This window comes from Pleurodeles waltl, chromosome 5 (genome assembly GCF_031143425.1).
Source record: "Pleurodeles waltl isolate 20211129_DDA chromosome 5, aPleWal1.hap1.20221129, whole genome shotgun sequence".
Lineage (NCBI taxonomy): Eukaryota > Metazoa > Chordata > Amphibia > Caudata > Salamandridae > Pleurodeles > Pleurodeles waltl.
This window is the reverse complement of record NC_090444.1, coordinates 228,782,478-228,808,514: the sequence shown is the minus strand read 5'-3', so window position 1 is coordinate 228,808,514 and position 26,037 is coordinate 228,782,478. Positions and strand designations below refer to the sequence as shown.

General features: G+C 42.4%; 1 protein-coding gene across 2 annotated transcripts in view; it reads left to right on the top strand.

The window, feature by feature from the left end:
* Window positions 1-16,056: 16,056 nt before the first annotated feature.
* SYT14 (synaptotagmin 14) overlaps window positions 16,057-26,037 on the top strand; it is a 987,902-nt gene continuing 977,921 nt past the window's right edge. For both annotated transcript variants that reach the window (XM_069233958.1, XM_069233957.1), the window contains exon 1: window positions 16,057-16,100. In XM_069233958.1, coding sequence (XP_069090059.1) covers window positions 16,088-16,100 — 13 coding nt within the window. In that variant the 5' untranslated portion in view covers window positions 16,057-16,087. The remainder of the gene's footprint in view (window positions 16,101-26,037) is intronic.

Below are 26,037 nucleotides of genomic sequence, written 5' to 3'. Positions count from 1 at the left end.
CCCCAGTCTAGCACGACTAGATGTCTGCAGTAGGCGCTTTGGTCTTTTAGACACTATTTTTCACTTTAAACACTGATAACTCCAGTTCTACTGATTGAGTTTTGTTGTTTTGATATCAAACATTTGATTAAAATTAATATGCTCTATTTTTCAAAATTAGTGTGGGGTTTTTCTTGTGTTATGCTTTCACTTTGTTACTTTTCAAGTGCTGCATAAAAACTTTACACATTGCCTCTAAGTTAAGCCTGACTGCTTTTATGCTAAGGTTCCTGAGTGTTAAACACAGGTTAATTTAGTGACTTTTTGTGGTTCACCGTGAGAAGGATTGTGGCTGTTGCTTGAATAGGGTTTCACCCCCTTAATCAACAACCCAATTTCTCACAACTGTGCTCTGGAATAGGTGATGGACGTGCTTCAGAGTGACGATTGAAGCATTTGGGAACACAAGTTAGTTCCTGTGTGCCTCCCTCCACTATCCCTTCTTCTCTGTTTCTTAGGACCTTATATGTAGTACTTGTGCCTTCTATTAAGTGTTTGTACTTAGGCTCAAGGGAGGAACACGCCCGACATCAGTATTCATCATCAACAATCCTGACAACAATATTAAGCATTTGATTAGGAGGAATGGTATACAGCTGTGTTTAATAATCTCATATCTTGTATGGATTATATTAAGACATGAAGGTCGTACAGCTGGATTCAACTGAACAGAGTCAAATGTGAGATCATCCTATTTGGTGGTAAAGTGAGATCCAACAAAGGGCTTAGTAACTTTGATTCCTTATGTCGTTCTTAGGTCTGATGTAAACAGCTTCAGAGAGAGTCTTTTGGTCAGCTGCCTTCAGTCATTAATTGATGAACTTGTCCTTCACATTTTGGACCAGCCCACAGGACAGCTGTTTATTATATAGTGCACAAGTCATTGTGAAATCTGCCTCTTTACATTTGAGTCGGGGGCAAGTAGGGACAAGTAGAACAGCAACCATCACATTTGCAGAGAGTTAATCTCCCAAAAGCACCACATTCTACACAAACTGGCCCTCCATTATTGAGGCAAGTATATGTATGGTGATATTTATTCACCTATATGACATATATTACAAGGGGTCCTGACTGAGACCTCTGAGTCTTTGTCTTTGCGCCAATAGCACATGTAGCGCACTGTAAAATTAACTTGTTATGATTTTTCATTACAAGATTTGCACTTATTTGTGATATTATTTACCTATGCTCATATAGTTAGGCTTATGTATTAGTGTTATGTAAAGGTATTGTGAGAGAAGGCTTAATAATCATTGCCATTTTGTTTTCACCAATAGGTTTCTGATGCATTTATAATTCTCACAACTAATTACCAACTACATCCTGGGATGCAAGTACTAGGTTTTTACATGTTGTATCTAGTGCAGCAGTATAAACACACAGAGGGAGCTTGGTTTGCTAGAATTGTGTGCGAAAAAAACAAATGACAGTTCAGTATAGGAATTCTCAGAACGTGTCAGGGTGCTATACATAAATTCCTATTTCGGAGGTACTACTGTAGCCTCTAAACTGAACTACCTCGCGTTACAGCTACTGGAGGGTCCAGTGAAGCCAAAAAAACTCAAAAATGAATTAAAGAATCTGTACGGTTCGTCAAATGTCCTCCCTAAACATAGACTACTCACAACAGATGAGACATTCCATGAGGTTTTTTTTTCACACTGAGGGAAAAATCTGAAGAAAAGTTTCTAATTTTTAATGATTCCTGCACCTAGGTCTCTAGTGGCATCCTTTATAGGATGTACTGAACCTCATGCACTGAATTTGAATGCATCATCATCGGGTTGTTCTTCACGCTGGGTGGATGGTGCAATACCCATTGGGCCCTCAAAGGGGCTTCTGTAATACGTTTATTTTCTTGCTCTTCTCTTATATAGATGGGAGTGAAGAGGTGAATAGAGAGTAGTGGGTGTTGTGATTCTAAAACTGCTTTACAGACAACTTTCAAAAAATAATTTTATTTTTATGGCTCTGTAGCAAGAAAACAAACTGGCTTGGACCAATTCAATATAAGTAATTAATTGGTCGAATTAGTGGTCAACATGTTTCTCACCTTACAGTCCAGATGGGTCAATGGCATTTCTTGAGAATCTTTGAATAGAACCCTACTCTACTCATATACAGCTATTCATCTATATCCAATTTATCAAATAACCAATTTACCATTTCTCTGTATATGGGCAGTCTGAGAAATTGGGTTAAAGGTTGACTGGAGTGTGTGCCCTGGTTCGGCAGAAACCACAATTCTTTCCACAGTAAACCATGAGCAATTCCCAAATTAACCTGTACCAACCCCCTGGTAGTTTTGCACAGAGCAGTCAGGCTTAACTTTGACTCAATGTGTAAAGTATTCGTGCAACTCTTCAAACAGTAGAACAATTAAAACACCACACAAAATTACCCCACACTAAGTTAAAAAATAGAGCAAAATTTAAGAAATAAAACAAGAACAAAATGCCACAAGTCCACTCAGTAGACCCCAAGTTATGAATTTTGTAAAGAATTCAGTGAATATAGTGCGAAAAAGCATAAAGTGCCAGCTGTGGCTATCTGGTCACGCTGAACTTGGTCAAATTCAAAAGTTCAGGTCAGCCATGATGGAGCACAGGTCGGGTACAGTCCCGGGTTAATCCCACTGACGGTTTACCTTCTCAAGTTTTGTGCCAAGAGTCCCATTTGTATTGGAGAGGGCCGCAAAGAGCACAGAGAGCATTGCAGAAGCCTGTTGCTGTTGCACAAAGAACAGGCTGGGTGTTGCTGACGGGCGGGCTGGAGGTTTGCATTGGCAGTCACCCAAAAGCAGTCGATGCTGCAGTGCAACGAGGTGCGCTGGTGGCACTTTGTGCTTTTATTCGATGCTATCACGCTCACAGCCATGAAGAGCCCAAAAGGGGGATTTAAGCTTGCCGAGCCACATCAAGAGTCCAGGCCCTGATGGACACCACTTGGGGGGTCAGGTACTCACTGCTGCTGGATCCAGGCGCTGTTGGAGAGCCTTTAATGTCCCCAAGGCTCAGATCAGGAGACCAGCAGACTAGCCTTTGGATTCACTCTGGAGGCCATGGTTTGAAGATGAAGTTGTAGGTACAGTTCTTCGTCTCCAGGCAAGAGGGCAGCAGGTCAGCACAGCAGGGCAGCAGCGCCTTCAGAGTAGTAGTCCAGCAGACTGTCAGTACTTTCAGCAGCTCAGTAGCCCTTCTTCCTGGCAGAGTATCCACAGGTCCAGATGTGTACTGAAGAGGTGATGTCTGAGGTCCAGCAGTTATACTCAATTGTGCCATTGAAGTGGGAGAGACGCCTCTAGAGGTTTCCCTTTGAAGTACCCATGAAACCTGTCTTCCCTGTGGCTGTCTAGGAGGAATACACAAAGTTCAATTGACAGCTACACCTAGTCATGTGACCCAGGTACAGGCCATAGACACTAAATGGTTAAGGCAGGAAAATGCAACTTTCTAAAAGTGGCATTTTCAGAATTACAATTGAAAATCCGACTTCACCATAAGTTAGGATTTTAATTTGTGATTCCAGAGACACCAAACATGAACTGGTGACCTAGTCCCATTTGGAAATTACACTTATAAAATGTAATAGGGTAACATCACTGATATCCTATGGGAGAGGTAGGCCTTGCAGCAGTGAATGACTAATTTAGTTGTTTTTCAATACCAAGAAATGAAAAACTTAATAGTACATGCCCAGCCTTTTAACTACACAGCACCCTGCCCTATGGACTGCCTGGAGCATACCTTAGGAGTAACGTGTATATAATAAAAGGAGAGTCTAATGCTTGGCAAGGGGGTTTAAATGCCAAGTCAACACAGCAGTTTAAAACTGCATTCAGGCTGCAATGGCAGGCCTGGGATATTATTTAAAGTGCTACTTAAGTGGTTGGAACAATAAGTGCTGCAGGCCCACTAGCATAAATTAATTTACAAGCCCTGGGTATATAGTATCCCACTCTACAAGGGACTTCAACGTAAATTAAATATATCACAATGGGTATAAGCCAAAATAACCATGTTTATGGAGAGTGGGCACAAGCACTTTAGCACTGGTTTGCAGTGGTAAATTGCACATAGTCCTAAAGCCAACAAAAATAAATTCAGCAAAAAGTGGAGGAGTGAAGGCAAAATATTTGGGGATGAACCTGCAGAAAGGGCCAAGTCCAACATGCAGGAACAATCAAATGCGTCTCTAATTCAGGAAACTCACATGTTAAAAGTCAGCAAGACCTAGAAGACAAAAAAAATAAAAAGGTACTTCAACAGACATACATACAAATTCCATTTGCCATATGACTGATTTGTCTGATCCAAAATTTCACATTCACCTTATATAATGACGTAAGCACAACCTACTAACATTGCATGCAGTTGGAGAAGGAAAAGAAAACAGTGAGTAGTAGTGCGTTGCTGCTCACTAAGCACTCTGTTTTAAAAGTTCTCTGAAGAGTAAACACTCTTTCAACAATGGATTTTACCTAAATTATAGTTAGTCAAGGCCCCCATGGGATCAAAGACGTTGTCCCCTTTTCAGTTCTATGAGCTATTGTAATAGGAGACTAGCATTATTGTATAGCCCCGAAATCCGGCATACCTGTACCTCAATGTCTCTGAAAGTACTTATTAAGTGTTATAGGTGCCCCTGCAGCCACACCTCACCCAGGCATCCTCTCCCTACTGATGTTTGGATAACCAGGAATGGAATTATTAAGCCCCAATCTAATTGTACAATCATGACCAGACATGGAAGCCGGTCTGGGACGAGGCATGAGCGTGCATCATGTGACTAGAAAGACAGTCACGTTTCTCATCTCAAGTCAAAGTAAGCACCATCTTTGAATGTTCAAGAGAGGTACATAACCAACTTGTGGGGGGCATATGGAGAAAATTAGATAATAAAATAGCGAACACAGTTGCTTCCATCAGAGCACTGATGCATGAAAAATTCAGCAGTATTAATGAAATGGAGTGGAAATAGGCAAAAGCAAAGGATGACGATCTTAAATGTGTTCTGAAGTAATTTAAGGAAGGGCGACCGAATAGGAAATTAGTCAAACGTGAGTGCAAGGAGTGTTAATGCCCACTTCTGTCAAGAACCATTTTACCAGTCTGGTCAACTTGGGTGCAGAAACTGGGGCTTAAAGATCGACAATAGAAGTGAGAAGTTGCCTAGAATAGAATGATCTGAGATCATCTTGTGATTTTCTAGTAAGATCATAAACAGCTTACTACACAAAGTCTGGGTTCTTCTGGGAAGTTAGATTATTTGTCTCAAGGAGGTCTTTGTTCACCTGGACAACTTCTGGGGTAAAGGTTCTCACATTGGACACATTACAGTGGGATACCAGGCATAGAAACATTGTTAGTTTAGAAAATTCAGTAATGACCACAATCCTTGTCAGGGTGAACCCTCAAAGTCATTAAATTAACCTGAGTTCAACTCCCTGGTATCTATTGTATAGATCAGACAGAGTTAACTTAAAGGCAATGCGTAAAGTATTTATGCAGTACTAAAATAGTAATGAAATCTGAATGCAAAACAAAAAAATTCCCAAAACTAATTAGCAAAAATAGAGTAAATTGTATTTAAACAAAATGACAAAAATCCAATAACGGAAACCAAAGATATGAATTTTAAATATTAGAACTGTAAATCATGCCAGCAAGCCCAAAGTGTCAATGATAGTCAATGGTCATGGTAGAACAGGACGTAGGTGCAATTTACCACTGACCGAAATGAAGTGCGGGTCGGATATACCAGCTTCATACTGGTCAAATATTTTACCTTCGGACTTCAGTACTCCAAGTCTCAACCCACCAGAGGAGTACACTTCTAAAGCCTCCTAAGACCTCAGGGTAGTCACTTAGGAACTGACAGGGTGGGAGGCCAAGGCCACAGCAGCATTCAATCATGGTCAGCTTGGCAGTTTGTTACAGAAAAAGGCATTTTGTAGCTTGTTGTGTCCCTGTAGCTTTAACAGGAGGTCAGATACATGAACTACTGAGTCTATTTCTTTGTCCTGGTTACAAGAGAAACCAGCTCCAATCTTCTAAACTCTTCTCAGGTCTCAGACAGGAAGTGCAGTCTTCTTCTGATCTTCCTCAGTTCCAGGAGTGTTCTGAAGTGGGTGTTAGGCGGTGCCACATTTATGATGTGGCCCTAACCCAGATCTAACCCTACGCACTTCAGATATTTTCAAGATGGCCTAAGTCCTTGAGTACATTAAACTTGGTCCTCGAGAGGTGTGTGTGGGGCATGTACAATGGTCATCACAGTGTCCTGCCACATCTAAAACGGCAATCCAGTTTTAGGTAGCTCCTGTACCCATTACAACCTCAGAGACAGAAGTCTGGTATAACAAAGCTGAGCTTTCAGCAACAAGACAGTAGATACATACAAATTGTTTTGGCATTATGCTTCCCTTATTTGAAGTGCACCTCAAATGTTATTTGTAAACCCAGCTAACATGCCAAACAGGCTGTGACACGGTAATGTTGAAAGAGGCCCACTCTGATTGGGGTCTGACTGGCTGGAAAGATGTGAGAAATTGGGCTGTTAGTTAAGAGGAGTGAAAGCCCCCCACAAATAATAAGCACACTACTTGTCAGAATGAACCAAGAAAAGTCACTAAACAAACCTGTTTAACCTTCTGGGAGCTTGGCACAAAAACAGCCAGAGTTAATTTAGAGGCAATGTATAAAGTATTTATGTAGCACTTAAACAGTAAGAAAGTGAAAACACATACATGAAAATTGAAAAAAATTAAGACACATTGACTGCATTTTAATATATAAAATTATACCAAAACAGCAAAAATCTAATACGTAGAACCAGAGTTATGAATATTTAAAATTTCAGGTAAAATTAGCGCCAGGAAGCACAAAGTGCCAATTGTTGTTATCTAGTCATGCTGCATTGGATGAAAGTCAAAAGTTCAGGCCAACCGTGATGGAGTACGGGGCAGATACAGCGACCAGGTTTGTTCCGGTGGAAAGTTTACATTCTGACTAAGGGCCGGATTTAGATCTTGACGGTCTTACTGCCAATCTGCTGAAGGAGCGGCCCGAGAACACCATCAAGTGAACAGTGTTTCGACAACCATATTTAGATGTATTCCGGCTGAGCCGCTGACTGCAATGATGGAGTGCTTTTCCTATCAGTCAGGCAGGCGGGTTCCTGCTAACCAAATTTAAATATTATAGTCCTGCAGGCCATGTACTGCCAACGGATTGTTGATGGAGGAAGACCATCACTGGATCCAATGGACATCCAACAATGCCAGTGACTATGGAATAAAGGTAAGTCACTCACACACACACACACACACACAGAGTATACCTTAGCCAAATGTATCCACCTGCACAACAAATGACACAACACCCCACATACAAACTTGTATCCATTCCATCACAGCATGTACATTCTGCAAACACACATTGGCGTACATCCATGGCACAACATACACACACTATTGACATTGCAACCACAAATGACACTACCAAAACAATCAACACACAACACAACATACAGAACAACACCAACCCCCTATGCAAGTGGCACACATACTGATACAACCACATGACCCACTCAAGCCCCCCCACCTCAACCAGCCAATCGCATTACATACACACATACATGTAATGGCTCACATACACAACTGAAGCACAACATGGCAGGTACAGGTCCCCGTGTAATGTGCATACATGGTCCCAGTTGACAAGTGTGATTGTATTGTCATTGTGGTGCCAGTGTTCATTTGGCAATGAATACTGACACCAAAATGACAGCTATTTATGTGTGAGATATGTGTGATGTACCAGTGTGTCCCAATCCATTACTGACCCTATTGTGTCCCCGACATATGCATGTCACAGTAATTTAAAAACATTACTGTGACATGTATGTGACTGCAGTGGTCCCAAACTCATATAAGGTGACCATACAACATACACAGCCAATGCAGGCTCCCTCCCTTTAAGTCTGTTGACGGAGGGCGTTGTGTTTTCTCCGTGGTCCAGCAGCAGCAGCGATGGAAGGTGTTGTCCAGTCGTGTCCAGTCAAAAGAGGAAGTAGATTCTGGAAATAAGGTAAATGTTCACCTAATTTCCCTGCCCAATCCACCAACTCAGATGTGGATGTCAGACCGCCACAGATGGCTTGGCGGTAAGGGTGGCTGGAGTCCTGCTGTCAGCAACAATTTCCTATGGTGCCGTCGACAAGGTTGGGAATCCTTGGCAAATTTGGTGGGACTTGGGCAGGCTTTCACCTATGTGACTGCTAACATGTAAATCGGATGGGTGGACTGCTAAGGCGCCAAATGGGATTTCAGTCAGAAAACCGACAGCAGGACTGTTACTGCCAAAATTTATATCAGACATTTAGTCTAGTTCCACTCGAGAAGTCTCAGCCTGAGCTTTGTGTTGGCAGTTGTTGTCATCAATAAGCGCAAAGTGGTTGTTGTTGAGGAGAAGTGCACTGTACGGGTGATGTTGGGAATATGTAGCCAAGAAGGTCACATCGGCAGTTGGATGCACGTCCTGCATCCGCCTTAGTGAGGTCTACTTGCATTCTCAAGGAGACAAGGGACAATTCTTTTTGATGTGAAGAGCCCAGAACTTCTGGATTTTCACCAGAGTCCCTTTCTTGCAGTTTACAGGTTGGAGTAGTACACGCTGACACCAGTCAGGACCTAGGAGGCAACTTTACAAGTTCAAAACTGCCCTGATGTGCGAATGTGGGCTATATTTTAGGGCTAGTGTTAGCCATGACTTTTTGATTTTACTAAAATTATACAGGCAGCCCTCTTCATTCATTGGTCTGTTGTGCCATTCACATTTTTCTTCCACCCACTGCAGCATACAGCATGGGGTAAAGGATCAGCTCACTTCAGCCATTGGCTAACTTCATTGTGAGTGATGGCATTCTGACTTATTGCAAGGAGCACATCCGCACAACGTTTCAGTTCCAGGGGCTATAATGACAATGTGTGCTTCTTGGGACCAAAAATAGATGTTTACTTTCAGGCAATTCTTTTGTACTGGCACTGGCTGGAAGGCTATCCTAGCCATAAAATTCTGCATAAGCCATTACAAAACAAAACCATCAAAGACAAAGCCAAAGGGCTGCCACCCAATGGCAGACTTATTGGCTTTGCAAGTTATTGTTCAGCTCTCTGGTTTGCTAATGCAGGACACTTTTATTGTGTTGTCCAGGCCTAGTTTTGGTCCCTGTTACACTCTGGCTGATATGGCTTGGTTGTCTACTACCTAAAACTGCCTCTACTGCATGAGTGCAATAATGGATGAACAGTGGCTGGAGTGGGCTCTCCCCTCATCCCATAAAGTATGCTATGGTACCATGTGTGTGACAGTTTGAAGTAATATGCTTTTTTGGTCTTTTCAGAAGGTCTTTTGATTACAGCATAAAGAGCTAAGTGCTTTTTTGCTTTTCAACTGCTTTGACATATTGCACACACCCACCCACTCAATGATTTGCAAGCATATTGCTGCCTTCTAGGTAGGAAGCAGTTTTTCAGAAAGTTAGTTTTAGTCAGGGTTAGACTGTCAACAGAGACATTATCTTACTGGATGACCTCTGCCCAGGTCCTAACTCGAATAATGGAGGACAGCTCTGAGGTAGGATCTGATACCAAGACAGCATTATAAGGAGAGGATAATGGAGAAGAATGTTGAAGTACTTTTTCAATCAACGGAATTCCATCCAGTGACTCATGTCCAGGTTATTCTGAGGAATATACTCATGGCAGTTATGATGTATCTTCACAAGCACAGTCCATGCAGTGGAGACACTTCAGCAGGGGAGCAGCTATCTAGAGAGCAGGCCTGTGTGGCGCCAAGCACAGTCAGTGATCTCTTTGCAGCCCTCCACAATTGAGTTCAGCCCCAAATTCCCACGTTCATTCACATAGACTTCCTTGAGGAAATTGTGCATGAAACAAATTTGCAAGCTGGACAGTTTCTGTGAGAGCCTGGAAGCACTCTTGGGCCTCATTCTAGGGCACATCTGCGAACCCTGTGAACACCCACTTCCCTTGGTGAACTGAAAAAAATTCTGAGCCTTACATTCATCATGGGAATAATGCACAAACCAAGTTTACAGTCCTACTGATCTATTCACACTGATAGGGCAACACCCTGCTTCACACTAGTCCTGAGCAGAGATAGGTTTTTGATATTGCAGGGTAAGGTGCATTTCAGTGAAAAGTCGATAGCATTGCCCCAGGACTATACAGACTATGACAGATTGTTTAAAATTTGGCCTGTTGTGGAACATTTTTCTGCCAGTTATCTGGAGATTTATAACCCTGGAATGAATATAGCGCTTGATGAGCCACTGATCCTGTTAAAAGGGCGAATGATGTTCAGGCAGCACATACCAAACAAAATAATTTGTTGTTGCATCAAGATGTACGTGCTGTGTGATAGCCCTAGTGGTTATGTGCACAGCATGAGAGTATATATAGAGATGGACTCAGTGATAAATCCTGCAGGTTGCCCTTCCATGCTAGGAATCACTGCAAAGATTGTATGGGAGCTTGTCAAATCACTCCATAACAGTTATAAACTTTAAGTGGACAGCTTCTATACAGGAATCAAGCTGTTCACCAAGCTGTACAAAGCTGGCAAGGTGACATGTCACTGCAAAGGATTCCTGCAGAAGCTTGTTTGTAAGGAGCTTCAAAAAGAGAAGAGCACAGCCTTCCATTCCAACGAACTGCTCGCAGTGAAATTCTCAGATATGAGAGATGTATGTATTTACTACAGTCCATGATGAGAGCACTTCTTCACTCACAAATTATGACCAGTTAGCAGAAGTTCCCAAAGCCAACTGCACACTTAATTACATTAAGTACATGGAAAGAATCACCAGGTACTTTAACAATATAAACTGCAAACCTGGAACATGGTATAAAAGGTTGTATACCCATCTGCTTCAGTTGGCAACATACAATGCATACATTGTTTGTTGTCAGACCACCTCAGGAAGACCAATGTCATTCCTTGACTTTCAGATGGCTGTAGTTAAAAGTCTTACTGTTGCAGTGGAGGCTATTTACAGACTGCATTCCTCCATTAGAGAGAAAGAGTTGACAATGTTGTTGATGCAGAGTTTGCTCTTAGCAAATAAAGAGGGAGAAGAGTCGATATTACTCTCCTCAATGCCCACCTCAGTTAGGCCTATGTTTTCCAGCTTGCATCACTTTGTGTCATACAAAAGTGAAGTTTGGGGAAATTGACTAAAGTGTTGCTGTCCTACTGATAGCATATACCTTTCAATGACTTTGCATAGAGTCAACTCTTCGAAGGGCCATTACTTGACTAGGCAAGTAGCCTTTCAAATTGTTCCCTCAAGTTGAGCAAATCTTGGTCTTGCTTATGGCCTACTTGCCACCTTCATCCTCCATCAGAACGTGGCTCAAGTTCTGTTTGCCGAATCACAAGTGCATTACAGCACTGGACATAATGGTGGATGAAACACACAACACTTAGTCACAGAGTACCCCGGGCACCAAAACCTAAAACCATTAGTAGTCCTGGAAGTACTCTTAAGGAACTTGGGACATTCTTCCCTAGAATGTTTACCTTACTTTGAAAGGTAGATATGCTCACACAGTTGGAGGAAGACAGGCCAAGTCCCAAAGGCATCCTCGGACACCCCTCAACTAAAAAGCCACAAACTGGAAGGACTTGGATTTAGCACAGCTGCTGTGCTAGAAGCATATTAAAGACATACCTTCCTGAGCCTCCGGCGGCTGCCAAAGGAGGCGTTGGTAGAGGTTCACATGTCATGTAAACTGTATTAGCGAGGGCTTTGAAGGTGACAGCAACATGCACAGGTAGGGAAAGCTTAGCTAAGATATGTTTTCAAAGAGATATCACTTAGGTAGAAAGTAGATCATCAAGGTACCACAGACAGAACACTTCAGCCAGCACTACAGACAAGTCACATTTGTGGTCTCTTTGCCATGTTCATCTTCCATCCGAGCATGGTAGATATTCTGTTCAACATTTTATAAGGGCATTACAGCCACAGCAATGCACATAACAGTAGACAGGCCATAGTTCATATTGCAGAGCACCTTGTAAGACGAAACCTAAATGCCTTCGTAGTTTTTTTAATGCTTTTTAAGGAACTTCAGACAATATTCCCCAGCATGTTTACCTTAGTTTCAAAGGTAGAAATGTTCACACAGTTCGATGAAAATAGGCCAAGTTCAGAAGGTGTACTTAGACACCCCCAACACACATCCAGATACTAGAAGGGGTTGGATTTAGCACAGCAAATGTGCTAAATCTGAATAAAAGACATGTCTTCTTGAGCCTCAGGTGAGTGTCACAGGAGGAATTAGTAAAGGTTTACTTTGCATGCATACTGTATCAGTCACAGCTTTGAGTAAGGTATATGCTTGACAAGTAATCAAAACTTGAGGCCTAATTTAGAGTTTGGCAGAGGGATTACTCCATCACAACAGGGATGGATATGCCATCTGCTGAAGTATAAATCCCATAAGATGTAATGGGATTTATATTTCAGATGGCCAGATATCTGTTACGGTTGTGGCAGATTAACCCTTCCGCCACACTCTAAATCAGACCCTTAGTCCACACTGCTTTTCATTTAAGATGAAGTGAAGCTTCTTAAGACACTGACCTACAACATATCTGTTGGTATGTATATAGAGGTTTGCTTTAATGACTCCACTAGCACATATGAGAGTGCCTTGAAATATGTGTGCTTGGGATGTGTGCCGTAGAAAAAGGATTCCTGGAAGCAGGCATAAGGACATCAAAGGCAGCACCTGTAACCCCGCCCCTTCCTAACTTGTCACAGGGTGAGGTGGGGTTAGTAATACTTGCTGACCTCACCTCACTGTAGGACAACATGGAAAAGGGTGGAGTGGTGAGGCAGCTCCAGGAACGATTGACAAGCAGCCGTGGGAATTACCGGGCTGATGACCTACACGCCCATGACTACTTTTAAAATGTGATGCTGCTGCATGTCATTAGTGGGTAGTCACTGGGAATGCCAATTTTAGAAGGCCAGGGCTGCTGCTGGGTCAGCCCTTCTGGAGCAAAAAAAAGAAAATGTTACCTGGCACATGTGGACAAGCGCATGTACATCTCGAAACTGCCTAGCTGCAGTTTCAAGTGAGTGAAGGTGAGAAAAGGCAGTCAGGCACCAAGGCACATACACTGTTTTGTTAGGCACATGGATGGTAAGTACTACTAGCAATTACCACCCACATGCGTCACACAATTGGAAAGGTGCCACCTCAAGGCGCAGGCACAGGAGACATTCCTGCACTAGGGCCCAAATTCTGCAGCTACCATGTTGTAAAAAAAGCACTGATTTTGCTGGGTGAGATGTGATGTCTTCAGGATGTTTTTTGAGTTTTTTGTAATGTATGTGCTAGGCACAGCCACACCAGTGGTGTATTTCTATCACAACACATGGTCGAAAACAAAATAGTAGAACATTTATTATAACCAATTGGATTTCTCTGCTTTTCTGACTTCCAAATGTAGTCCAGTGTTTGAGGAAACACATTTTGCAAAATTCCCCCTGAATCATATGATAGTATTGACAATCCCATGTTCAGAGGTGTACAAATTGCCACTGTTCCTAAACTCGGTATCTTGGTCACACTTCCGAAATACATAGGTTTTCTTCATACCCATTTTCCACTCATTAGATTTTACCGTAGGCATTGATGCATGGTCGGAACAATAATGAAAATTAATTGTAAGTTGCAGTTTAGTTGTTGGCTCTGGGTTGTGTGTGCTTATTAAAAAACCTATAAAACATATACATCCTTGTACACAAAAGGGTGTTACTGATTTAATTATGTATTTCTTTTGTAATTGCCCATTGTGACAAAAGATTAGAGATGTCACAATGGGCAATTTACTAATTTGTCACTAATCTCTATTTGTTCCTACTGATAGTCATTATTTTCTTTCAACATTTTATTTCTTTGAGAAAATGTTCAGGGATCTACACAATGACCCATTCCTGAATTTAGAATGGTGCCTACTTTCAGAAATGTATAGGTTTACAAAGTCACTCATGAGTTACACACCTGTTTCCACAACAAACTGCATGTAGGTTGAAATCACAAAATTTAGGAAAAATTGACTACCTCTTAGATAAATGCCAACACTGTAGTAGAAAACTGTTTGTTGATACAGCTCTGCTTGATCCTGAAAGCTGGGAAGATGGTGCTCTTAGCACCACAAACCTTTCACTGATTCAGTTTAAAAACAATAAACTTTTTGCAACACCATGTTTTCAAAATCCCCAAAATGTTGCCATATTTGAGCTATTTTCTGAGTCTCCTCCAGGTAAATCTGCAAGTCCTGGGTATCTTTAGATTCCCCATGATGTTGGAAAGAAAGAACACAGATTTGGCATGGATATTTTTGGGGGAAAAAGTTATGAAGGCATAAGCATACATGCCAACACTTTAGAAGAGGAAAATAGGAGATATTAAGAAAATAATATGGAGACTGTATTCACCACATTGACTACTTGTGAAGCAGAGGCAATTTCAGGTGAGAGACAGCCAAATTAAAAACTTTTTGTACTTAAATAATTGGGAGTTTACCGCCTGAATCGGATCTATTGGAAAGTATGTGTGAAGTACCGCAAATAGAATAAAAATGGCCCAGCAGTGGGGTGAAAAAGCCTCAGTGATATAAGGGGTTAATGTGGCTGCGTAGTAAAGGCGCGAAAGGGAATGCATAATCAGAGTTTTCAGTCTGCTCACAGAATTTATGGCACAAGGGATATCTACACGAAGCTCTTTAGGAAAGCGGCAATGTTGAATTTGTGACATCTAATTTGTCTTTCTTTTCTATGTGCTATGGCGCTTATTTATGGAGAAACGGCATAGGGCAGTGCTGCAAGTCTTCTAGCTGCGCTGCCCTGTGCCAATGTGAAAGGGCGGTAATGCACTGTATTTATGCAATATGGTGCATTCCTGTCCTCCCCCCGCACTAGTGCACAATTAGCAGCATAGTGCCAATGCAGGCACACTTGCACCATAGTGCAAGGGTATTTGCATTGCTTGCAGGATGCACCTTTCTGCACAATAACAATCCTGAGAAGTGTTTAACTCTTTCTATGTGTGCTGCATTCAAGGAAAGAGGAAAAAACAAGGAGAAATAAAAATATTTCGCCTTGTTACGCCTGCCCTGAGGAGGCATAAGGTTTTGGTGCTTCCCCAGGGTTATGTGATTAAGCAAATCTAGGGCAGCATCAAAATCCATGGATGTTGCATGGGAAGACCCATGGCAACGCCCAGGGAACACTTCCCTGGCGCAGAGTAAGACAAGGCAGCGACTTACGCTGCTGTGTCTTACTCCATGTCTATTACTCCATTCAAAGCCATGCAATGTGGCTTTGCGTGGCCTCACAGTTATGGTTGAGAGGTTTGCACCACTGTTTCAGAAAAAAATGAAGCTCTGGGGGCGGAAGGGCCTCATAAATATTCCTCCTTGTCTTTTTAGACCTTTTAAAATGCAATGTTGCTAACGCTTTTCAGTTAATAAATTAGACTTGTTCCAATCCTCAAGGGCAAGACATTTGACGACATGGCTAAGTTAGACTTCCATCACTTCAGAACTGCAAACCGCAGCAAATAGGATACCTAATTCTTATATAAAGTGAAGTTACGCCTCGACCTGACAAGAAACGTGCAGCAGCAGAGCTAGCACACTACAGCTCTGTATACGACAGCAGAGCTAAGGCAACGCACAACCGTCTCTGCAAGAGCTGCAGTTCTTATACAGAGAAGCTGCAAGCAGCACTGCACTTCCCGCCAGCACCTCCTTGCTAAGCCCCCAACCTCCTGCACGGCACTAACGGCTACATCGGGTTTTAAAACTGGGCGCGCGAAACCCCTGTAAGTCACGCGACTTCCAGAAGCTCGGAAGATTCCACCGCCCTGCGACTCCCCGTAAAGGCTGCTGCATCTTCACCCTCCTCCCTGACGCGGTGGTATGGTCCGTCCTGAAGCATCATGGCGATTGATGGTAAGTAGGCCGGTAACGGTGGCCCTTTGCTTAAAAAGTAGACTCTGAGGGTGGCATGGGAAGGTGGTAGAATGCTGTGTGGGCTCTGTCTTCCCCTGGCACTGGGCGGGGCCTCGTCACAGGCATTGCCTTGAACGCAGTGCGCGAGGAGGGCAGACCACAGTAACTCCCCTGCTCCAGGTGTGTGATGGTTCGGCCCCTGCCTGCCCCAGCTGCGGACGGGTCAATCTGTGCCTCCAGGAGGGAGGGGTGGCTAACGATATGCTGTCAGCGGGCTTCGTCGTAGGAAGCAGCTGGTGCTGAAGGGACAGCTCCTCCGCTCAGCCCAGAGCCGCTGTGCTCTTGATAACTATGGCTCGTGCCCCTTGTTTGCGCGAGTTCCCGGCGCTCATCGTGCTGAGGGGACAGCTCCCCACGCGCAGGTTGTGCAGGGACTTCTGGTGTGTAGGTGCCTGCTCGCAGAAGCTGTTTGTTTCGTGCTAATGTGTTCTCGACTGAGCTGTGGACAAAGGTGTCAGAGGGGTCAGGACTGCAAACCTTTGCCACCACAATGTTTGAATATACATTGATAACCTTAGTAGAGCTCTGCACCCTGCACTGACCTTACGGTTTTACACTGAACTCGCGATCTGTGCTGCCCTTTGTTATAAACATTGCGAACCAGAATGTGACACAGTAGATGCCCTTTCTGCTAGGAAGAAAACAGGGCTCGTGCGCGTACCTGTACGAGTTAATCTATGTCAGCAATTAGCCTGTATACATTGCTATGTCAGGTCCTCGCTTGGTGCGCTATATTGTGTAAGCCTCTCTCTAAGTGCCATCACGTTGTTTTTCCAAGGTATGGGCGCCCTCCGTGTGCCAGCCCCTCGCTTTGCTGCGCCGACCCCTCAACCTGAGCACTTTCATGTGGCAGAACCTCCGCCCGTGTACACTCCACTGCATGTGTGTTCGTAATACTAGGTTAACACTTAAAGTGCCCTCTGCTGTGCCAGTTGCTGATTTTGTCTGCACAACAGTTACAAGCACGATTGCAACCAACGGGCATCATTTAAATCTGTATGGTGCTTTGTACTTTGAGATGGCGAGGTAGCCCTTTCGGGTTTTCTAGACATCACATTTCGTATCGTTTCACTGAGGAATAATGTCTAACTTGCATGTTATATATGGGAAAAGTACCCTGCGTCTTACATTGAAGGATATTGTAAATCGCCCATGAGTTATCTGAACACAGAAGAGGGAGTTCTCTTTTAAGTCTCCAGAACAATGGAGTGACATGCACTATCTTCTGTGCTATCGTAGGGACTGCTTTATTTCGTTTGACACATGATGTTCTTACTTTCCCTCTTTCTGTCTATCTCCCAGTCTACTGTTCCTACTGATGCAAGAATAGTTCGTAACATGATGCGGGAAAAATAACAATGAAACAGTTTGCAGCTTGTATTTTGTTGCAGTTACAATTGTCACATTGAAATCCGGCTGTCACTTTCACAGGTGGCTCTTAGGTGAAAATATTATTACAATAGGAAGCTGGATGCCTGTATTTCCGTCCTACCTTCTAGCAATGGATTAAATAAACAGATTCTCATAAATGTTTCCATACTAGCGAATGAATGTGAACATTTTGGCAATAGCACTCCCATGAAAAGCAAACAATGTTAACTGGAGCCTGGATCCTATAGGGTAGTCTAAGTTCGAAGTGATATGTTATAATGTTCTTATAGTGTTTAAAGTGCTTCTCATTACATTTTGATGTGGCTTTCGAGTGATAGTTTAGTTTCTGTAATTACACCGAAACTCATTACTTCTGGAAATGTTGTGGAGGAGATAAAATTTCTTTAGGCCATACTGTGATGGGATTACAGGTTTTCTCTAGTCCACAGGTAACGATTTCAGTTTTTGAAAGGTTGAGTTTGAAGTAATTTTGCACATTAATTTCCCCAGTGCCTGTAGACATTTGGAGATTTCAGATGTTTCTGTAATATTTTGCTGACTTAGAATAAGCTGGCTGTAGTGTGTTCTTGTTCTTAGTTAGAATGCTCTCAGATGCTGACCTAAGGAGATTCCCCGTTCTATTACGTGTAGTTTCCTTGTGTCAGTTGAGTCTGAGCTTCTCCCCGCAATGGACCTGTTTCCTTGTACTCCTTTACTCAATAAAGCGTGTATTCTTCTACTTACATCCTGGTCTTGAGTACGTGGTTACCTGCTAATCGGCAAACATTCATTGGATTGCTCATTTTGGCTTCATAGGCGAACATTCATTGGATTGCCCATTTCGGCTTGCTGATCTTGAACCAACTGTCGAGGGATATTTCCATCTTCGTGGTCAGTAAAGATGTAATTTTTTTTGTGGGACTCTATCGTGAGCGCAGCCACAGACCGTTGCTGTGGACGCGATCTTTGGAACTGCCGTAAGCGTCTCCTAGGGAACGGTGCGCGCTTACGCGTCTTTTAAGGAATTATCGGTGGTGCCACGAGCGTCTCCTAGGGAACCTGACGCCAACTCGCGTCAAGGCTTTTCCCTGGAAACTGAGACACAGTTGCAGCACTCGTGACAGGGCGTCTCCGGAAACCAGCCGCAGCGCGAGCGTCTCTTTGGCAACGGAGCACGCTGACGCGCCTTCCGGGATACAGACGCTGCTTCCGTGAGCGTCTCCTAGGAGACAGAGACGCTAACTTCCCCAACGCGTCTCCATGCAACAGAGACACGATCAGACGCTGCGACAGTGACGCGTGTACTATCAAAATAACACGCGTCACCCTACTGCTACCACATTGTTACATCGGAAATTGCACAGTATTCTACACGCTGGTGTTCTGGACACGATTTAAAAAAAAAAAAAAGAAAAGAGGAAGTAAGGAAAAACACAGTAAATTATTTTTTGTTACCTTACTTTGAAGGGTTATATAACAAATTGAGAACAGGTCCGGGAAGGGAGAGTATTGAAGAAGTCTTTAAGTTAATTTTTTATTATAGAGAAGTACTTCAAGTTACCTTATATATTTGATTTTGCCTCTGATATGGCGCAAGCCAATTTTACCATCGTTCCTCCGCAAGTATTTTGGGCCATGGGTAACTCACCACCCATCAAGTGGTTGGAGTGGAAGGACTATTTCTTAAACTATCTAGGCACTATTGATGTAGATAACAAGATGTCTGCCGAACAGAAAAAAAGGATTTTGTTACATTCCTTGGGTCCTATGGGTTTAAAAACTTATAATAAGATGTCCAAAAACCCTGTAAGTGGCGATATTTGCGCCTTTAATGCCACAATGCTAGATCTCGACAAATATTTTGCTCCAAAAGTATGTGTTGGAATTGTCTGATATACATTTTTCCAGAGAAAACAAGAGAAAGGTGAGCTGGTGGATGACTACATTGCAGACTTAAAGAAACTGCTCTTGACTGTAAATTTGGGGCAATTCATGATGAACTTATTAGAGATCAAGTGGTCATGCATTGTAATAATCAATCGATTCAGGAAAGGCTATGGATAAATGGCGACTCTCCACTGGATGAAATTTTGGCCATAGTATGGAAGGCTGAGATTTCTGAAAGGTGCTTCTCAGAACTGAAATCTACTGGAAAAAATGAGGGTGGCATTTATAAAGTGACAAATCGCAAAACTGGGAAGGGCTTACAGAGTGGAGAAAATGAAAGAAGATGCTACAGGTGTGATAGCAAGGACCACCTGGCATATTCCAAATCGTGCCCGCCTTTAAAATTGAGATGCAGCAAATGTGGAGTTATGGGCCATTTCGCAAAATTTTGCAAAAATAAAAGGAAAACAATCAAATGTTTATATGAAGGCGAAAATGTTGTTAAATGTGATATGGAGGGAAAAACATTAGAGCCCAGAGGAACTGATGAGGATAAGAATTTCATTCTTAATATAACAGAGGTAAACACCAAAGGAAAACCTATATATGACATGGAAATTGGAAGAGTACCCATTACAATGTATGCAGACTCAGGCTCACCTTTCACAATTGTGAATGAGGATGTAGGGAACAAATCGTTCATGGGAAAAATAGGCAAACAACTAGCCCCACCGGACATTCAGCCAGAAAGTTACACCGGAGAAAAGATTGATCTGTTAGAATTTAGATGGCTGGAATTTACATTTAAAAACAGGAACGCCAGAGGAAAACTATATGTGGCTAAAAGAGGGCCATCTGTTCTGGGTTGGAAGGATCAAAGACAGTTGCAGATGATCCTGGACCCAAATGGCAAAGAAAAAGTATTGATAGTGAATGATAAACATTCATTGGCATCCAAAATAGAAACAAAATTTCCAAGAGTCTTTAGTAAAAGTTTGGGGAACTGACTGGGTTCGAGCACAAAATTATATTAAAGAAGGAAGCTGTACCCAAAATTCATAAAGTCAGAACTGTGCCGATCATGATTAGAGAAGAAGTTTCAAAGGAATTGGATTCATTGGTATTAATGGATGTAATAGAGCCAATTGAAAGTTCGGAATGGATTTCGCCTGTAGTAATAGCTCGGCGCAGCAATGGGAAAATCCGTTTATGTGTAGACTTAAGATACTTGAATAACAATATTCTGATTGATCGGTTCCCCCTACCTAAGATTACGGAAATGGTTTCTAGTCTTGGGGGAGCATGCTGGTTTTCCACCATTGACCTGTCGTCTGCTTATCATCAGGTTCCCTTATCTGAGAATTCTAAAGGACTAACGGCCTTCATCTCACCTTTTGGGTGCTTTCAATACAAGAGGATACCCTTCGGTCTTGCGTCTGCTGCAGCAGTTTTTCAACGACTGATGCACAAACTGTTTAGAAAATCCAAGGGGGTTATGTGCTTCCAGGACGATATATTAATTTTTGGAAAAGATAAGAGTGTGCATGATGAGCGGTTGGAACATGTGTTGGAAGTATTGGAGGATAAAGGGTTAACGGTGGAACTGAGTAAGTGTAAATTTGCAAAAAAAAAGTGTGGAGTATTTGGGACATGAGATAAGTGGTGATGGAGTTAAACCAAAGGAATCTTTGGTGAATGCTATTGTGGATGCGTCACCTCCAATGACTAAGGATGAGGTAAGATCATTTTTGGGCATGGTGAAGTTTTGTGCCAAATTTATTCCAAACTTTGCCATCAAAGTTTACAACTTAAGGTCATTACTTAAAAGAAATTCTCCATTTACGTGGAGTGAGGCATGTAATCAAGAGATTGAGAACATAAAAAAGGACTTGAGCAAGGTAGCATGTTTAGAAAGTTTTGACCCCAGGTTAGATACCTTTGTTACCTCGGACGCAAGTAACAAAGGCCTAGGGGCTGTTTTGTCTCAGAAGGATAGGAATGGAAAGGAAAGGATTATACTATTCGCTTCCAGGTCACAGTACTCAGTTATTGAGAAGGAAGCCTTAGCTTGTGCTTGGGCTCTGGAGCACTTCCGAGCATTTTTGTGGGGCAAGGACATCATTATTCGGTGCAACCACAAACCTTTAAACAATTACCTACATGTGAAGGTAGTGTACTAGCTTCGGCAAGGATCTCAAGGCTATCCAAGCGCTTAAAGGATTACACATATCGTATTGTGTATGTCCCTGGTAAGAATAATGTAATTTAGATTACCTAATCTGCTGGAAAGGTGTGTTGATGATCTGTGGTATGAGTGGAGTGTCGCTCTCGTATAGGATTCTGGTAGCCCTGCACTAAGTAAAGATGGTTGGAGGAAAGAAATGGAGGAGGACACACATTTACAGTCTATCTTGAAATATGTCTTAGAAGGGTGGCCTAAGAAGGATCAGCTGTCTGAACAATGCAAAAGCTTTTGGGATGTTAGGAACAAACTTTCTGTTGTGAGAAATGTTATTTGGAGGGGTGATAGAATTATTCCCCCATCTGAGATAAGAGAAGCAATTTTAGAATTGTGTCACGAGGGCCATTTTGGCATTGTTAGAACTAAATCGGTGGTGAAGGAGTTGTTTTGGTGGCCAGGGGTAGACAAATCAGTGTAAAGATTTGTCAGAACCTGTCATATGTGTTCTTCCGCTGACAAGAGTTTATGTACCCTAAGACCACCTATGCAGCAAACATTCATACACAAGCAACCATGGGAATATGTTGCTGTGGATCTCTTAGGGCCGGTGGGTAACTCTCAAGAATTTGTGGTAGTTATTATTGATTTATTTTCTAAGTGGCCTGAAATTGGTACATTGGAGAGAGCAGATACCACCAGTGTGTTGGAGTTTTTGGATAAAGTTTTTCTTTCTGAAGGCATCCCTTCTAAGTTACTGAGTGATAATGGTGTACAATTTATGTCGGAAGCAGCTAAGAAGTATTTTGGGAGAGTGGGAGTTGAGCACAAAACCACTTCATTGTACAATCCTAGTGGCAATGGTGCAGTAGAAAGGTTCAACAGAGTTATCAAGGGTGTCATTCAGTGTGCTATGGATGCTGGTGAGGATTGGCACATGGCTATCTTTAAGGCATTGTGGGCATATAAGATTACTGAGAATGCGACAACAGGACTTAGCCCTTTCGTTATTATGAGGGGAAGAAGTCCGAGAAGCAAACATAACCCATCTTGGTTGGTAAAGACCGGTATCCAGCACTGGTCTATGGAGAAGGTAAGGGACAGTTTGCATAAGTCACTAGAGAAGTCGAAGTCTTATTATGACAAACTCCATCACGTCAAGTCAGTGGTAATTAACGTAGGAGATTGGGTTAGGGTTAAAAAACCTTATAAGGTAAGAAAAGGTGAGAGCCAGTACTTTAATCCTGAACGAGTTATGGAGGTTTTGCATAATGCCGTCAAACTTAGTGATGGTAGACTGTGGAATCTTAAGCGAATAGTACTACTTAAAGATGGACAGGAATCTAGTTGTAGTGAAGACCACATTAATGGTAAGAGGTATGAGAAGGGAAGGGCGGAATGGTTAGAGGATGAGGTTATGATTCACAATGCGTCAAGTATGGATGCGTCTCTGTATATGCTGGATGATCATGTTTTGAGTGAAGAGGAGAATGTGGTGAGTGGCTCTGGAGGTGACTCTGGAAGTGGTGGTTTGAGTGTATCCGATCTGGTGCAGTAGAGTGACTCTGGAAGTGGTTCATGTGAATCTGATCAGGTGCAGGAATATTCGGAGTTTGGATGTCAGGAAGGAAAAAGGAAAGTGACACCTCCTGGTTGGTTAAAGGATTATGTGTTAGGACACATAGCTATTTCTTCCAATTCACGTGGGGAGTTCCATCTTCCACGCTCATAATTATTTTTCTTGAATTTTAATTTTATTATTATTTTTTATTTTTTATTTATTGTTTGTGGGGTAAAGAGGGGGGATGTGTAGTGTGTTCTTGTTCTTAGTTAGAATGCTCTCAGATGCTGACATAAGGAGATTCCTCGTTCTATTACGTGTAGTTTCCTTGTGTCAGTTGAGCCTGAGCTTCTCCCCGCAACGGACCTGTTTCCTTGTACTCCTTTACTCATAAAGCGTGTATTCTTCTACTTACATCCTGGTCTTGAGTACGACATCACTTCACTGGCTCTGCATAGTTTCAACAGCTTAGTTTAAAGGAGCTGAAAGTCAAGGAGTAGGGCCGGGCATGAAACTGAAGAGAAGAGGACTGATCGTTGAGCTGTGGGGGAACCTATCTTTTGCGAGAATTGGCACCGAGAGGAATAGAGACAGTGTCACAGTTAGCCGTCTATCTGTGAAGTAGGACTGAATTTATTTTGTGGCCATGCCCTGTATGCCTATGCAATTTAGTCTTTGGAGTAGTAGTTGATGGCCCCCAGGGTTAAATGCTGCTATGAGTTAGAATGGACTTTAATCTCGAGGTTGGCCCAGATAGCAACTAATACTGACTCAGTGTCTCTTCCAGGTCGAAACCTGTCTGTCAGTCAGAGAGAAGGTGTTTTAGGCAAGGAATTTGAGCTACGACAGAATACTGTTTTTTCCTATCAGTTTAACCAGGAATGGACTGTTTGATATGTGTTGTAATCGTGCTCGTGCTCAGTGACATCAGTGATTATGATGTCACTGGGTTCGACCACAGAGCAATGTTCACAGTTGTGTCATCGGCAGTTGGCAGACGGAGAAGAAAGGAGCTGGAGGGTGCAGTTACTGTCAGGGTCATTTCATTATAGAATAAACTATTATTCTAAATACCTCCGCTGTCGTGCACTCTTAACAAAGTTGGTGATGAGCTTTGTGACCCCGACAATGAACCTATATATTTTTTGGAAGTTGCAGTTTTTTCTTTCAGCTGATGTTTGTCCTTGCTGGCAGAATTATTCGATCCTCGCTGGCTGAAGTCACATCCGGACTTGCTTGACTGCATTCATTCTCATCGGGACGGCATTCCGCACGTTTTAAGTAGGCTGGGCCAGTAAGCACTGTACGCGTGTGCTGCCTCCAGCAAGTACTGTATGCGTGAGCTGCTTGACGAGAGCTCACGCAACGGTATCGCAACGCACTTCTTTGTTTTTGCGTTGTGTTCCTGTTATTAGGCAACTATCTTGCCGGCTTTGCTGCGTTCACACGCGTCAATGCGTGACACATATGAAAGCATTTTGTTCCTAGGCAACCGGCGTTAGAGACTGTTCACTGTGTATTTTGGCAAATTTATAGGCAACCCAGCCTGATTTATTTACATTACCTACAGCACGCCTATTGTGCGTTTGTGATGTAATTCAACGTATTACGTACAATGCATTTTGGATTTACCTAGTTTCTGCTTTCTTTTGTTAGGAGTTTGCAAACATTTTTACTCAGCATAATTTTTGCATCATTTATGTTACACTTCTTGTTTTGCTGGTGCAATTTGCATACATTTGCTTCATGTAAGTGGTTCAAGTCTAGTTTCTTTGAACTAGTGCAGCATGGCGTCAGGGAATGTGTAGAATCTTACTGCTCCAGAACCATTCTTGCCTAAAAATGGAGACCCTATCATAAAGTGGGAAGAGTAGAAAGAATATTTTGAAAATTACATTTCAACTTTTGAAGATGAAGAGGATCCTACACCTGAGAAGAAACAGAAGATACTTCTACATTGTTTAGGTGCTAAAGGGTAAAAAGTCTACAACAGTGTTAATAAAAAAGTTAGAGCACCCGATCAGGGCGATGTGTATATTCACGCACTTGAAGATCTTGCTCATTATTCTAAACCAACAGTATGTGTTGCTGTGGACCGCTACAAATATTTTCATAGGAAGCAACAACTAGAGGAATCGGTGGAGGATTATGTAGCAGCACTTAAAAATGTAACTCTTTCTTGTAAGTTTGGGAATCTTCATGATGATCTCATCAAAGACCAAATTGTGATGCATACAGCACATCCTCATATTCAAGATAAACTTTGGGCAAGGGGAGAAGCATCGTTGCAGGAAGCCATAGACATGGTTAAAAGTGCTGAACTCACGGGAAGGTGCGCTAAGGCTGTCTTGCGTAGTGAAGATAAGATGGCTACCAAGTTGGAAGACAATTCTATTATAGCCATGGTGAAAAAGAACAACAAAACTTTTAACAAATTTAGTGGTTCTACACGTAAAGATGTTGTTAATCTTGTTTCAGGTGTGGGATCTAATATCATTTAGCTAATGATAGAAATTGCCCTGCTTGGAATCAAAAATGCTTGAATTGTGGGGTTCTTGGGCATTTTGCTAAAGTGGAAAAAGAGCTTCAAAAATTACAATCTGAAGGTATTATTGAACCTGTTAAGACAGCAGAGTGGGTTGCACCTTTGGTCGTAGCTAAAAAAAAGAATGGGAAGCTTAGACTGTGTAATGACCTTAGGGATCTCAACAAAAACATTCTTGTGGCTCAATTTCCATTACCCAAGATTAGTGAGATGTTAGCGTGTACAAGAAGGAATTAATTGGTTTTCCTGTATTGATCTCAAGGCTGCTTATCACCAAGTATCTTTGCATGCTGAGAGCAGACGTTTTACGACCTTCATAATACCTTTTGGATGT